We start from the raw sequence: 16,773 nt of genomic DNA, 5'->3' as shown, positions 1-16,773 counted from the left end.
CAGGACGAGAAGAAAGAGTAATGCTAGGTAAAAAAAAGGATTCCGATTCAAGTCTTGAATCAAGTCAAATTTGTTTAGTATTTTAACTTTTGACTGTTAATTAATTCCCAAATATTGGCTCACAGAACCGGTTCTCGGTTCCCAACCCGAGATGATCCCTGAGGGGATCAGAAATGTAGCTCTATAAAACAAGATGTATCAACATTGAGGGTGTTTGTCAAAGAAATGGGCCACAATAGGCTTTTCCATCAATAAATGCCAGTTGCGAGTTTCTGCATGAACGTGGAGCCGAATATAAATATATAAAGGAAGAGACAAAGAGGGAGAGGACGGATGACACATTTTCAGTTGGCATCACCCAAGGCCTATTTCTGTCTGTCATCACTCATCTGTTGTGATTCAAATGTGATTTCCCCAAATTGTCATTGAGTGGCGCTCACACACACACAGATTAGGGGTAGTGTCATTATTTGTGGGAATTGTTATTGAGGGTAGGGCCGGTGGCTGGGGGATTGCCATTGTTCCAGCTGAAAATAAAAGACGTGCAAAGCCAACAGACCAAGACTTATGGAAATCAAAAATAATACCAGCCACCAAAATAATAAAAGAGCCCAAAACAATACCAGCCTATTATAAAAGAGAGGAAGAGAAGATGCCAGCTTAATACCTTCAGAGAGAGTGTGAAATCACAAAAAGCTGTGCTCAAATACTGGAGATGTTGTTTCTGCAGCATACCCACGCTGGGACACTGCCTGGTGCCTATGAACGCACAAAACAACAACAATAGACAACAGAAAATAAATCTCTCCCCGCAACCCACCAAACCCTGTGACCTACAGCCTCTTTCAGGCTCTCCGATGAAGGACAAGCATCCGCTGCCAAAATGACTCTTAAACATCACATACACCAGGCCCGTGAAAGATCGGAAAACTCAACTTAAGAGGTTCAAAAAGAGTGTGTCAAGTTTTCATATAAAAAAAGACTTTAGCAGCCTGCCTATTTCTTTCTCTGCGATTGTCATGCGCATCTCGTCAGTAAAGCTGGTTCCGTGATTGGTAGTAAATAGCCATCACCTGCTTTCAGATGGAGCGGCATTTAATACACAGAGCCGTAGTTCACTGACAAGCTAGGCGATATTGCGTTCATAATCAAATGCGATTCATCTGCGATTATGAACGCGATATTGCCTAATTGTCAGTGAACTACGGCTCTGTGTAGTGAATGCTGCTCAATCTGAAAGCAGGTGATGGAGATTTACTACTAATCACAGGACCGGCTAGGGCTGTGCAAAAAATCGAATGCGATTGTCATGCGCATCTCATCAGTAAAGCCGCTCCTGTGATTAGTAGTAAATCTCCAGCACGTGCGTTCAGATGGAGCGGCATTTACTACACAGAGCCGTAGTTCACTGACAAGCTACACAAAATCACGTTTAAAATCGCAGGCGATTCATTCTCTCGGATTTCATCAAAAATATCTTAATTTGTGTTTCGAAAATGAACAAAGGTCTTACGAGTTTGGAACAACATTATGGTGAGTAACGTTTTTGGGTGAACTATCCCTTTAATAGTTAGTTAATAGTGAGAACTGGGCCTTAAAATAAAATGTGACCAATAATGATATAATAAAGTAATGAGTAAAAAAATTTTTAATTACATTTAATTTTTTGCTCTGTCCCTCTCTCTTCCATCCTCTCAGTTATCAACTGTGGGCCAAAAAAATACTGCTCTGTAAACACCTCCAACACTGCAGCATTCCAGCACACACACAATGTACACCAGAGAGACAGGTAAGCACACACACACACACACCAGAGAGACAGATTTATTGGATTAACACCCAACATCCCATTTTTAAAGGTGCCAGCTCATCAGTTTCCACCTCATATGACCACACACACACAGCTGTAATTATATCGACAGCACTAACTTAAATTAATGCTCAGTGAGTCCATCACTGGTATAAAGGAGACAGTTATCAGTACTGGGTGGAAAAACGCTGAGTGTGTGTGTGCCTTCTGAGACAGTTACCCTGTTAGACAGAAGAAATCCATCATAATCAGTTATTTTATGTGCAGCACTTGCAGACTTTAGCCCATGAACTAACCACTGGATAACACTATTTTAGAGCCGATAAGGGGAATTATAGATGTGTGTGTAATTGCTAGAGAGTCAATTGCCACAACACTAAAGCCAGTGACAGTTAAATTCTACAACAGGTTTATCATGACCAGCTAAGCTCACTTTCTCACTGTCAGGTTAGGAGATGAAAATGGATGGGAGAAATCACAATCACAATATGCATTGCCGAGTGAATTGACAAAGCGACTTTGGTTTTGTTCAACACACAACATTCAGAGTCTTTAATAATCAATCTGCGAGCGCTCAGAGTCTGAAGGAATCTCAGGATCAGAGCTGCTGTAAGAGCTTCTGTCATGCTGTCGTAAAGCAGGTTCTATGGCAGTACCGTTGAGGGTCGTATCGGTGCTGGCTCTTGAGTTTTAAGCCGTTTAAGACTGACATAATAGGTTTAATCCATCACACTGAGTCCATGGTTTTAAAAGAGTTTAAGTAACAGAGGATACTTTACAGAGTACCTGCCTGAATCAAATTATGCTAAAACAGACTGTTAATTAAACAGACGTCATCCCTCTTTTCTTTTCTTGCATATACACTACTGTTCAAAAGTTAGTATTTTTACATCATCTGTTCACCAAGGCTGCATTTATTTGAACAAAAATACAGTAAAAGCAGTAAAATTGTAACTGTTTTATATTTAAATAAATCTTAAAAAGTAATTTATTCCTTTGATGGCAAAGCTGAATTTTCAGCAGCCATTACTCCAGTTTTTATTGTCATCATTCTAATATGCTGGTTTGACACCAGAAAGATTTCTTATCAATGTTGAAAACAGATGAGCAACTTTTGCTCTACATTTTTGTGGAAACTGTGATACATTTTTTTCAGGATTCCTCGATGAATGGAAAGTTTTAAAATAACAGCATTTTTTTGTTGTTGTTGAAACAAATAATTTTTGTAACAATGCAAAAGTCTATACTGGCCATCTTAGATCAATTTATTGTGTCTTAGCTAGGGCTGCACGATAAATCGCATGCGATATTTAACGCGCATCTTGTCAGAAAGCCGGTTCTGTAATCAGCGGTAAATCTCCATCACCTGCGGGCTTTCACATTGAGCAGCATTAACTACACAGAGCCATTGTTCACTGACGAGCTGCGCAAAAAATCGCACGAATATGAACGTGGTGTTGCGCAGCTTGCCTGTGAACAATTTATCGTGCAGCCCTAGTCTTAGCTGAATAAAAGTATTAATTTCTTTATTAAAAACTCTTACTGACTGCAAAACCTTTAAATGATGAGATATATATATATATACAGGTGCATCTCAATAAATTAGAATGTCGATCAGAAGAGATGGACAGCACCTGAGTTAAATATATGAGTGTCACTGCAAAGGGTCTGAATACTTAGGACCATGTGATATTTTAGTTTTTCTTTTTTAATAAATCTGCAAAAATGTCAACAATTCTGTGTTTTTCTGTCAATATGGGGTGCTGTGTGTACATTAATGAGGAAAAAAAATTAACTTAAATGATTTTAGCAAATGGCTGCAATATAACAAAGAGTGAAAAATTTAAGGGGGTCTGAATACATTCCGTACCCACTGTATATATATATATATATATAATGTTAGTTTTTATACAAATACCAAAATCCATATTATATGGACAAAAAGAACAATTAGTGTGCCGTGCATATTTCCATTTCAGAACATATTACAAATTCAACTCATACACACCCAAATTCATGTGAACGATTACAGGTTCTCTCTCTCCTGTTTTTTATTTTACTAATCCCATTTTTCTGTTTTCAGATGTCCATACAAGATACTGGATGAGCGTTGTGTGTTTGCATTTCCTGTAAGTGTTTCTGAAGGCGAACGACAGTGCGATTGTTCCACAGCTCTAATTCGCTTTATCATGCTAGGCGTCTGTTTTTCACGAACCGAAACTAGCAAACCAAACAAAACAAAAACAGACAGGCGAAGTAATGGTAGCTGAAAACCCAAAAAAAACAGAGGGATTAAAACCACAAAATCACTTTTTTCAACTGCATCTACCGAAACATTCAACAGCCATGAGTCACTCGCAGATGTTTAATACACTCCAGTGCTTTAACCCTAAAAGAGCGGATTACATTTGAGAAAGTATGCAAAGAGAGATCGGACGTTTTAGACCACATTAGCATCATGTTTCCAGTGTTGATATCATTGAATCTAACGATACTAATGATCTGACTGGTATCTGACTATAACCACGCAGTTGGGGATGGGGATGGTATTGTAAGTGCAATCTGAGATAGCAATCTGGAGAAAGAGAGAGGGGGAACACCTAGGTCAAGCTTGTGGATAAATATTTGGCTTTGAGGAATATTTTTCAGAGCCACTAAGATCTGTCTCCATCAGCAGGCACCATCTTAAGAAGAAAGAGAAAAATAAATACGGCAGAGATGCGGGGAAAGAGATAGAGACGGAGGGACAGACGCAGAATGAAGGGAGATAAAAAGAAATGTGAAGGTAGGCAGGTGAGGAAGGATGGACAACAGTCTTAAAAAAATGAAAGAAAAAACTGTGGGCAAAGAATGAAGGACCAGTGACATACAAACACAAACACTGAAGAAAAGTGTGTGTGCGTTAATCTGATGTTACAGCTCTAAGCCCAAATAATAACAAAGCAGTACAGAAATGCAGCATACACACACACACACACACACACACACACACACAAGAGTGTCCTGAGAGAGTCTGTGTGCCAGTGTGACCTCAGAACTGAGAAACAGATTAACACACGTGTGCATGTTTATTCCTGCTTCCATCTCACAGTAGAGGGGCAAAACAAAGAGTGTTTCTGTTTTGGATATATTTGTTTGTGTATATGTGTGAGGTGGGCTTAGAGTCGACTGTGACCTTGCCTTACATCTGATCTCCATCCCTGTTAAGAATCCTGTTAATCTGTCTGTCAAACAAACACATACAGACTCCGAAATGAACTCTCACAACTGCCCTTGCTGAGTGAACTGAAAACATTTACCAGTCATAAAAAAATAGTACATAGCGTAATTTTAGTACAAAAAAGGGGGAACAACTTGTAGTTTGATATACACACTACTGTTCAGTTTTTTTTTGTTTTTTTTAAATAAATACTTTTATGCAGCAAGGATGCATTAAAATTGATCAAAATTGACAGTAAAGACCTTACATCTGATCTCCATCCCTGTTAAGAATCCTGTTAATCTGTCTGTCAAACAAACACATACAGACTCCGAAATGAACTCTCACAACTGCCCTTGCTGAGTGAACTGAAAACATTTACCAGTCATAAAAAAATAGTACATAGCGTAATTTTAGTACAAAAAAGGGGGAACAACTTGTAGTTTGATATACACACTACTGTTCAGTTTTTTTGTTGTTTTTTTTAAATAAATACTTTTATGCAGCAAGGATGCATTAAATTGATCAAAATTGACAGTAAAGACATTTATAATGTTACAGAAGATTTCAATTTCAAATAAATGCTGTTCTTTTGAATTTCCTTTTCATAAAATAATCCTGAAAAAAATGATCACCGTTTCCACAAAAATATTAAGCTGCACAACTGTTTTCAACACTGATATTAATAAGAGATGTTTCTTGAGCACCAAATCAGCATATTAGAATGATTTCTGAAAGATCATGCGACACTGAAGACTGCAGTAATGGATGCTGAAAATTCACATTACATTATAAAATATATTAAAATAACAAAACAAATATTTGAAAATGTAATATGTAAGAACATTACTTTTACAGTACATTTGATCAAATAAATACAGTCTTTGTGAAGACTGAAGACTGCTGCCTTTCAAAAACATTAAACCATACCGACCCCAAACTTTTGAACAGTAGTGTATAAAACACAAAACACTGAAAATACAACTTGCTTATACCCCTTTTAAACTTCTAGAGCACTTGAGCATGGTATACACACACACAAAAAAATCTGTATACATACACACATACCATGAAACGGTAGATCAATATCTGTACCTAATGTTCTCAGTGTCGCTGTTGGTTATTGCATAAACAAAGTTTGTTTTACTCTGCATCAACAAGAAACCAGCAGCAGACTTTCTTTAAAGGTCCAGAAGAACGTTGGAATTGAGTGATGGACACTTAATCCTGGAAAACTGTGAAAATCATACTTTTCTGTTAAAATCGTAGGTTGATTAGCAAACTTGCTATTGTTAGTTGAAGACACAACAACCTAAATGTGTCTTTACTGGGATGCATTGAAAACACTTCCCAAGACCATCATAAATGGCATCTTCCACTTTTCCACATCTTCCAACAAAAAATTATGACTGAAAAAATTAAAGGGGTCATATGATGCGATTTCAATTTTTCCTTTCTCTTTGGAGTGTTACAAGCTCTTGGTGCATAAAGAAGATCTGTAAAGTTGCAAAGACTATTAGAGATATTCTTTATAAAAGTTAAGAGTCAACCACGCCTACCTAAAACGGCTCGTTCTAAGTAAGTACTGTAAGTAGTTTTCATATTTAAAGGATTTGCATACACCAAATACACAAAATAATGTTCTTTTTAGCAACATCATATGACCCCTTTAATAGGACCATTTAACATTTACAAAAACTTTTGCATCCCTATTTTTACATTTAGATTACCTCATTCAACAACACTACATTAAAATTAATATTTAAAAGCACTAACAATCTAATGAAAATGTTAAAAGTAATATTTAGCAAAACTCAAAATATACATTTTATTCTGTACATTATAATGTTGTAATGCCTGAATTTACTTGGAGAATTTAAAACAATTTAATTTAGTTTAAGCATTTTATCCTTAATTTATGTAGACAATTTTTTAAATCTACTATTTATTAGTTAGCATTCACAACATGAAATCAAATGTTGGTGCATCCCTGGATTTGACCAAAATGAAAATTCAACTCAAACTTAAACTACAGACCATCTTGAGCAAACTAAATGAGGACACATTCACTAAAAATAAAATAAATCCTCTATAAGAGCGCACAGGTTAATATCCCATTTAAAGTTAAATCCATGTGCGTCTGAGGCTCTGATCTGACAAAATTACACAAAGCAAAGCAGCAATAAAAGTTGAGAGCCAGTTACATTCAGTTCAGATTAATCCATAAAGAGACAGACAAACTTTTCTATTTCATTCTCCACACCAGCTTTGCTCAGCATGCCTGGCTGGGTGGCTGAATTATTCTGTGTGATCTCCAGAGAAGCGCAGGACCAGGGGCAGCGCGAGGACCAGTAGCCCACGTAATGTGCTCCTGACGCATACGCAGCCGCGGCGAGGACCCCTGGGCAGAGGACAACTGATGTGGAAATGACTTTAAATGTTTTGGACGAAGTCCACAAAAGGCAGCAGATCATCAGAAAAAGAGAGAGAGAAAGAGAAAGAGAAAGAAAATAATAAAAAAAGAATGATGAAACGATAGAGCAGAAGCAATATCAATCAATGTTTGAACCACAGGAAGTGAATCATTCATTTTATCTTGAAATGTACACATTTACTTCACATTGTTTCATCTTTCCTCTTATTCCTGCTTTCTAATCCAGGACTTGTGAACATAACCTATTTGTAGTCAGTCACATGCTGCCCTCTAGTGGCTGGAGGAGGAAATGAGCAAGAAATAGTTCATTTCTACTCCAATATGAAAATCTGAGGACTCTTCAACACTTTTCCATACAAGAACAGTTCACAGAGTAAATGATGACAGAATTTTGGAATATTCCTTGTACAACTCTGCTTTTCCATTATCCATTTTTCCATTACGCACCTTATAGGAAACTTCACAGATAAGTTCAGAATGAGACTACATTCTTGCTAGTCTGCAATTTTGGTAAGTAGCATGACTCCAGTTGGGAAAAAATGGAAAACAACAATTTCCACAAATTCAAAACTACAGACACAACTTTGCAGGTTTAAACCCAGTTAAACGGAACACAAGACTGATATGAGGAATAAAGACTGCAACAGCTGGAAATGCTGCCATTGTTCTCTCTCAAACACACACACAAATACACACAGAGAAATGTGGTGTCAAATAGGGCAGCTCAAGGAGCTTTGATGTCAGTCTCTCTTGGAATGCTCTCTTCTCCTCTCCTGCCTTTATACACCTCTCTTTCTATCCCTCTCTCATTCTTTCTTCTGTTTTCCTTAGTTTCTCACAGCAGGCAGGAGCACAGGGCAGAATGAACCAGTGTGTAGAGCAAAAATTTGTCTTTTTGTCGATTGTCAAAGCTCAAGAAGACAAGAAAAAAAATGATGCGTCATGATGATAATTGCACAATTTTACTTCAAACATGCTACAGATGAAAATATGATACTGTATTTTTGCTGATAAATCTTTTATATGTGTGAAAAAACAGAAGGTTTACCTCAAAATGAAAATTCTGTCATCATTTACTCCTCAAAACTGTATGACTTTCTTCTGTGGAACAAAAAAGAATTTTAAAAGATTTTGAAAAATTTTCTAACTCAAGTTAAAACTGGTTGGTTACCAACATTCTTCAAAATATATTTTGTATTCCACAGAAGAAAGAAATACATAGAGGTTTGGAACAGAAATATGAGGAACTATCCATTAATTGTTCAAACATTTTTCAAAATGCTTAAAATGTGGTTTAAAGTTTAGTCTGTGACAGTGACATTTTGTACTGTTATCATCAATTAAAATGTCAGAATAAAATGGATTTAAATTAACGAATATGGCAAACATGTATCAACTGAAAAAAAATGAACTAAACAACTGCAAAAATGCAAGTTAGAGAGAAAGAGAGAGCGAGAGAGAGTCTGTGGGAGATGGGAGTGTTTATGTTTGTGGAAGGAGGAATTCAGTAAGTTTGTGGGAACCTGGTGTATGTGGATCTCTTCTAATCTCAATGCTGGTGTCAGATATCAGGCATGTCTTTGATCAGTCTGTTATTAGAGAGGTGTGTATGGACAAGAGGAATTCAGATATTATGCTTTGTGTTCTCACTCTCCCCTCAACCATTCCCCATCTGCATGCACATAACACATAACAAAGGAATACCATTTCATCTATTAATCTCAAATCACAAATATAGTCATCGCACACACAGAAATGTGTGTTTATGCTGATTAAGACATCTCAAGTGTGTGTAAAGTCTCTCATGAGAACAGAGACATTAACAAGCTCTTGCCAGCAGAGACATTTACAATGGACCTTTTGTATTCCACAGAAGAAAGAAATACATAGAGGTTTGGAACAGAAATATGAGGAACTATCCATTAATTGTTCAAACATTTTTCAAAATGCTTAAAATGTGGTTTAAAGTTTAGTCTGTGACAGTCTGGCATTTTCTATCATTTTTCTGTCATTTTGTACTGTTATCATCAATTAAAATGTCAGAATAAAATGGATTTAAATTAACGAATATGGCAAACATGTATCAACTGAAAAAAAATGAACTAAACAACTGCAAAAATGCAAGTTAGAGAGAAAGAGAGAGCGAGAGAGAGTCTGTGGGAGATGGGAGTGTTTATGTTTGTGGAAGGAGGAATTCAGTAAGTTTGTGGGAACCTGGTGTATGTGGATCTCTTCTAATCTCAATGCTGGTGTCAGATATCAGGCATGTCTTTGATCAGTCTGTTATTAGAGAGGTGTGTATGGACAAGAGGAATTCAGATATTATGCTTTGTGTTCTCACTCTCCCCTCAACCATTCCCCATCTGCATGCACATAACACATAACAAAGGAATACCATTTCATCTATTAATCTCAAATCACAAATATAGTCATCGCACACACAGAAATGTGTGTTTATGCTGATTAAGACATCTCAAGTGTGTGTAAAGTCTCTCATGAGAACAGAGACATTAACAAGCTCTTGCCAGCAGAGACATTTACAATGGACCTGTGATGGGAGTTTATTATTGTGTGTTGATGTTTGTGCATGTGTCTGCTGAGCAGACACATGGATAGGACAGCCCTGTCTGGACCGATGCCCATGTTTGTGGATCCAAACAGCCTCTCTCCAGAGACACAGACAGATGCCATGTTAAGAATGGAAAACTAGTGTAGTGCAAAATATATACTCCATAACAGTTTAAAAAAATAAGGAAGAAAAAAAAAAAGATTAGTCTGCAATTATAAAAATACTTCAAATTGTAGTATTCTACTTTGTTCTTAGCCAACCATTTGAAAGTTTTGGGTCTATAAGACTTTTTCATTTTTGTTTTTGAAAGTCTCTTATGCTCAACAAAGCTGCATTTATTTAACCAAAATACTGTAAAACAATTACATTTTGAAATAGTAATACTATATTAATATTCAGCGCGGCCGGCGGATTCTTTGCAACTTTACAGATCTTCTTTATGCACCAAGAGCTTGTAACACTCCAAAGAGAAAGAAAAAATTTAAATCGCATCATATGACCCCTTTAAAGTTACCTTTACGATAGAACAGGTCTATACCTTGTTCTTTTTTTAAACAAACTAAAAAGCCTTATGTTATTTATCTTACTTACACGACGGCATGTCATTTTGGTCTCTACGTTATGGTCGCGCTCTCTGTATCACGCACAGCGGAGTTCCGCCCTGATGCGCGCACACACACACGCACTCACACACACACGTGCACGCACACACAAGTGATGTTTATGGCAGAGCGCTGATCATTCACTCCCCCACCTACAATCCCTGCCGGCCCTGAGACTCGAACCCACGACCTTTGGGTTACAAGTCCGACTCTCTAACAATTAGGCCACGACTGCCCCAATTAATGCAATACAAGAGCATAAAAGCTGGCAATCTTCTAGAAGGCAAAAGTCACTTGGCAGGGTGAATTTGTTATTTGCATTAAAACTGTGTGTACTGCTGAAATAACAGCTAGATCGGGTTCTGAAAAAAACAGCCAGACAAATAACCTGCTTTTAAACTAAGACATGAAACAAATTAATCCAAATACTGAGCATCGCAGTTCAGCCAAACTACATAATCACTTGTCAAACCACATGAACAACTAAGGGTGAACAGGCACTACGTGACACAAACATATTCTGCCTCAAATCAGTCATTCTTGCACTCTGAAACTGTAACATTAGTGTGATTACTGTATTTGAGCACTAGGTGTCAGGCTGCACATACTCAGCAAAACTCACTAGAACAACAAGCACAATAAAAGCACTCACATTTTCAATGACAAAGGTCCACTCTTTGTCTTCAAACTCCTCTGCGTGGGGATCCTGAAAAAACAGAATGTGGAAATGAATTAATGCCATACAAACTGAGACGAGGCTCATTAAAGAAGTCTCAGAATAAAGCCTGTTTTTAGTGTCTTTTGTAGCAGATACTGGGCAAAAGCAACTCCACAGATCAAATCAATCTCCATTTACTGATCAACAATAGGAATCAAAGCAATATCTGCATCTCTTGAGGGAAATAAAATGTAAAACATACAAGGGATGTAGAGACGTTTCCATAAATGACTCATCCAAAGCTTCATCTGGCTACATCAGTATTATAATGGACAATTGCAGTGCAATAGGTCACAGACAAAGTGATCTGTGTCTCATACAAGTCACACTTCTCTCACACTGATCTCTGTTGTAAGCCTATTTCAAAGCTGAATCAGGTTTATTAGTATGGTAAATGTGCATATGAGGATGCAAATACACACAGGTTCACTTGACCTGCTGTTCTGTTGTTCTAGAACTGCCCCGGTCAGCTGACCGCAAGGTTGGCGGTACACAAATGAAACATTCATGAACTCATGAATGACAAACTGACCCACTGCAATGAACTCTGGGAGATGTAGTTGTACATGATACTGATTAGTGTGTGTTAGTGTGGTTTGGTGAGGACAGGGCTGATAAGGAAAATGTTTGGACAAGCATTTTGTGTGTGTGACCTTTGTAAACACAATGTGGAGAATGTTAGAGGATATTCAACACCAGGTCAGCGCTAGCTCGTAACTTGCATGTGTGGTGTGTGTGTGGTTTTAAGTCAGTTCTTTTGCCCCTCTGAGGACATCGATGCTAATGAAATGATGGATGAATTCTAAACTTATGAACATCTAAACATGTTCATAATTACATCTGTGCTGTTAACAGGAGAAATCCTCAGATCTACAAACTTCTCTCTCTTTCTTTGCCTAATAGATGTACTTCCTCTATGGCTGCACATGGGTCTAACAATTCAGGATGTAAGGTCTCACTTCACTTGTGCCAGATGTAAAAATGTTCTGACCGGCATCTCAAAAAGACTAAAATACAGAGCACAGACTTCCTGCTGTCATGTCAGTTTCTGCTGCACACACACTTGAGAAGGGGGTTAAAATGTGGACTCTGGCAGTTAAATTAGAGTGGAATCAGGATGTCTAGACACCAGCAGACCTGCAGATCCCAACCAATCAGCTTCTAGGAAAAAGCCAACTGCTACAACTGGCCCCAATAACATCTAGACCTACTTGGCCCCTAGATGAGATACTGTTTTTTATGTGTGTGTAAATGCATGTGTTTACCTTAAATAGTGTGACAGTGATCTCTATATTCTCTGGAACAGGCCACACCACCACTCCTCTATAGGGATTCTTGATGCCAGGCTGCCAGCTATGAGACTGCAAAAAAAAATGCATGAAAAAGTTGCATGATAGATTCATTAAAACTAACAGCTTTACTCCTACAAAATAAAACAGAAAATATATACAATAATCTAGTCATTGCTACAATAAAAAACACTGAAAAATTATTTTGTTACTCAGTATTTCTGTCTTGTTTGCCAGTTTGAATTAAACATATTTTTCTTACCTCACTGGCAGAACTTTTTAAATGTTTAAAGCATGAAGCATAAAACAAGAATATCATTAAGTAATTTTGCTACAAGTAAATTAGATTTTTTTGAACTGGAAAACAAGAATTTTTTTGCAGTGAATTTGGAGTGATAAGTTGTTACATAAAGCTTTAATGATTCATTAAAGTTAATGTGCGTAATTTTTGAGCCAATATCAGCACCAGAAGGAGCTGTGCCATCCCAAACTCACATCATTAGCCCAATCGTTAAATGCATTTAAATGCACATTTAAAAGTTGATTTCAGTTGGACTACAACTAAAAATGTCACAAACACTTCAGTCAGACTGCTCTTACTATTCTAGTCTGGTTTTGTTAAGTCAGGCTTACAGACCTAGATAATGTAATTGTAGCTCAACATCGTCTAGCATGTATATTAGGGTTGTGACGGTGAGGAAATTTCCCCACCGGTTAATTGATGTGTAACAACACCGGTAGTACCGGTATCGCCGTGGGGGGGGGGTTAAAACGCGGTGCACATTTTACTTTCACTTTCAAATTAGCGGCAATTTGGCGTAAAGCACTTGTTCATTGTTAGTTCATTTGAGTTTTCCCTCTTTTCCTCACTTTCCTTCACTTCTAAATATCTTTAAAGCGCCATTTGTTTTATTTCGGTGTCAATTCAAGTATCAACAAAATACAACTTCAAACTCAACTTAGCCAATATAGAAGTCATAGAACTTTTATTAACAAAACGAATCAAAATACACCAGTCTATAGGCTATGCCTAATATAAAATAACAAATAACTTTAAATAGCCTAGGTATACAAAACTGAAAATCAGCAAACACTGTGGAACCAATTAAATAAGAAACTAATGTTTAAAAAAAACTTCCAAAATCACCTTAGATAAACGGCAAAAGTCAACAGGCTTTTCAAAATCCAAAATATTGCCAAACATGCGCTTTTGCATTTAGTTTCGAAACTAAATCTTCCACTATCATCTTGTCTTTCTCACCTCCCTCTTCTTGTCAGTCAGCTCGACTCACTCTCCTCACGTGAATGAAATCTAATCTATGATGCGACTGCCGTTCGGCACGCTGTATTGAGCAGCCACGTTTAGTTTTTAATTGTAGTGTCTGTTCTCTAACTGAAATAAACTATTTTTATTACTGTAAAAATCAAACGATGGTGGGGGATGGTGCCGCGGTGGGCAAGTGATATACCAGTGTTGTGGCTTAACACCGGTGTTACCGCCAACACTGTCTATCGCAGCAAGCCTAATGTATACATGCTAATTGGGCTACAACTGTCTTCAGCGTTGTGCTTGCTCCAAAATTTGATCTGTGATGTGTATTTAATCCATCAAATTATATATTAAGAATGTAGCTCAACTATAGTAACCCACTAGTTACTGCACATGTAAACATACTTAAGGCATTGTTTGCAACTGCATTTAAAAAAAAAAGAAAGAAAGAAAGAAAGAAAAAAAGTAATATTACCCACCTTGGATGATTTCCTTCGGCTCCTGCGTGTCCAGACAACAACTAGCTTGTCCGGTTGCCTAAAAAAAAAACACAAGATAAAAAAAATAAAACAATCAGCACTAATGATGACATATAAAACAAGCATAATATCTAAAAGAAACGCTACCAAAGCTTCAGATTTCAGTTCTGCTGTGAACAAACTACAGCAAAATCAAGTCTAAATCACACGAGGCCCAACAGAGAACAAGATCAGATGAGAAATAAGAGAGAAAGATGCTGATCAACCTCCTCAGCAAAGAGCTCAAAGTCCAACTGATGCTGCAAATCAATTCATACACATCACATACAGCCTAACACAGCAGTAACTAACTCACTGCTTTGCTTTTGAGAGGCAAGGGTGTGTGCACTATGTATGTGTTAATGGAGTTCAATTCATTCCTCACACTAAAGCACAAATACACCTTACAGTACAACATTGACAATACACATCAAGTGAAGACTCACGGATAGACCTACAGGTTTAAAGATAAACGGACTGTTAGAATAGAAGGAAAAAGGTTTCAGGACATCTGAGCATGACTGAGAGCGAGAACACACACAGGAACCAGGACTCGCAATCTTGAATTGGATTACCAGCAGTAAGAGGCTTGACCACAATCTGACAGGTGTGTGTTTATGTATGGGTGCTGCGTGTGTCTCATTTTCAGAACATCACAGTCCCCATATAAACTGTTCCAAACATGGTAGAGCAGACAGAAGGATAAACAATCTCCTGCTGTGTGTCTGGATTATTCTAGATTACTATATGTATCAGTTTCCCAGGAACAGAGAAATGTCTGCGCCCCCAAAAAGGATTTTCTGTGGAGAATCACCACTGATAGAGCATTTCATCCAATGACTAGACTTAAACTGTGTCCGGGAAACTAGCAAGAGAGCATCACAGAAATTATGCACAGATGCTCCATGTGTCTCTACATTTCTAGAACACACACACACACACTGCCTCCTGCCCTACAGCATCATGCTGTGTTTGACATGGAGCACTGAAGACAATCTGTTTTCAGTCATCTCTCGCTCTGAAATACCGAAACACTTTCTCTTTATCCTCTCTTCTATATTTCCATTCCTACTTGGACTTGTGCGTTTCCTCTAGGCTAGTTGACATGCTCTACTGCAATTCTCTTTTCACATGATCTTATCAAAGTTTTTCATAATGGCTTTATGTTTCCTCATGGATGGGTCACAATGTTTCTTGAAATAACTTTTATTCAGCAAGGCTGCATAAATTGATCAAAAGTGACAGTAAAGAAACTTATAAATGTTACAAAAGATTTCCATTTCAAATAAATTATGTTCTTTTTAATTCTTCCCATTCATCAAAGAGTCATTAAAAATATAATAGGCTATATATGATGAAATAATACGTATCAATGTATTAATATGTATATTATTAAATCTAACTGAATTTACTGTTTTAATTTAAAAAAAACATTTGACATAAGAATTTGACATAAAAGATGGCACATACATTTAACAAGGTATAAAAAAATTACTTTACAAAGATTTTTAAAAAGGGGATTGGAAATCAATTCCCGAATGAGAAAGTTAATTTTTGTCACTGGTCAGAAGGTGCTCCTACATTTTTGACTCTGCTCCTTAATTAAAATATATAGGCCTATATATATATATATATATATATATAAAATTATTACTAGTATTAGACACTAGTATTTTGACCAGCTAAAAAATGGTTTTAAGTCAGTTATTTCTATCTTTTGCTGTAGTGTGTCAGTCTGTCTGGAAAGACATGAAGAAACAGAACTGAGACAGACAGACTAAATCCAGAAGAACTGCGGCAACGTCTCCAAGATGCTTCAAGAAACCTACCTGCAAAGTAATAGATGTGCATAGTTTTTCTGGTAGCTTTGCAGGTAGGTCTCTTGAAGCATCTTGGAGATATATATAACTTTCTGGTCATGTGACCTGATGATGTCACACCATATATTAATATTTTTTTTTCTCAAACGTTGTCAATGGGGTAACCCAAGCAAGTACAGGAACTTGCTACTGCCAATGTATTTGGCAATACAGTGCCGTGAGTATTTAAGACATACTGCTACTGCACAAATAGCATAAAATAGCCCCCCAACAAAGCTGGAAGAAGAAAACAAAACACTTAAATATGTATGTTGCTGCTATACAATAATATGCTTAAAATCATCAATATAAGGCAGAAGAAATATAAAAGATAAAACCCCCCAGAACAAGCAGATCTATTGCCAAGACATAAGTACTGCTGCTGCTCTGGAGAGCCGTGAGACCGTGTGTTTGCTATCTACGTGAGCCTGGGCCGGCTTTGCCGAATGGCTTAACGCTAGTGTTATTATTATTTACTTTATTTATCCCTCATAAGGGAAATTTG

General features: G+C 37.2%; 1 protein-coding gene across 4 annotated transcripts in view; it reads right to left on the bottom strand.

Moving 5' to 3' along the window:
• LOC107744614 (EH domain-binding protein 1-like) overlaps window positions 1-16,773 on the bottom strand; it is a 152,346-nt gene that overhangs the window by 108,392 nt on the left and 27,181 nt on the right. For all 4 annotated transcript variants that reach the window (XM_016558397.1, XM_016558407.1, XM_016558418.1 and 1 more), the window contains exons 3-5: window positions 14,371-14,428; window positions 12,598-12,693; window positions 11,267-11,320 (exon numbers count right to left, since the gene is read on the bottom strand). In XM_016558397.1, coding sequence (XP_016413883.1) covers window positions 11,267-11,320; window positions 12,598-12,693; window positions 14,371-14,428 — 208 coding nt within the window. The remainder of the gene's footprint in view (window positions 1-11,266; window positions 11,321-12,597; window positions 12,694-14,370; window positions 14,429-16,773) is intronic.

The sequence above is a fragment of the Sinocyclocheilus rhinocerous genome, unplaced genomic scaffold (genome assembly GCF_001515625.1).
Source record: "Sinocyclocheilus rhinocerous isolate Xijiao unplaced genomic scaffold, SAMN03320098_v1.1 scaffold851, whole genome shotgun sequence".
NCBI classification, from domain to species: domain Eukaryota; kingdom Metazoa; phylum Chordata; class Actinopteri; order Cypriniformes; family Cyprinidae; genus Sinocyclocheilus; species Sinocyclocheilus rhinocerous.
The sequence above is the reverse complement of the archived record's forward strand: the minus strand, read 5'-3'. Positions and strand labels throughout refer to the sequence as shown.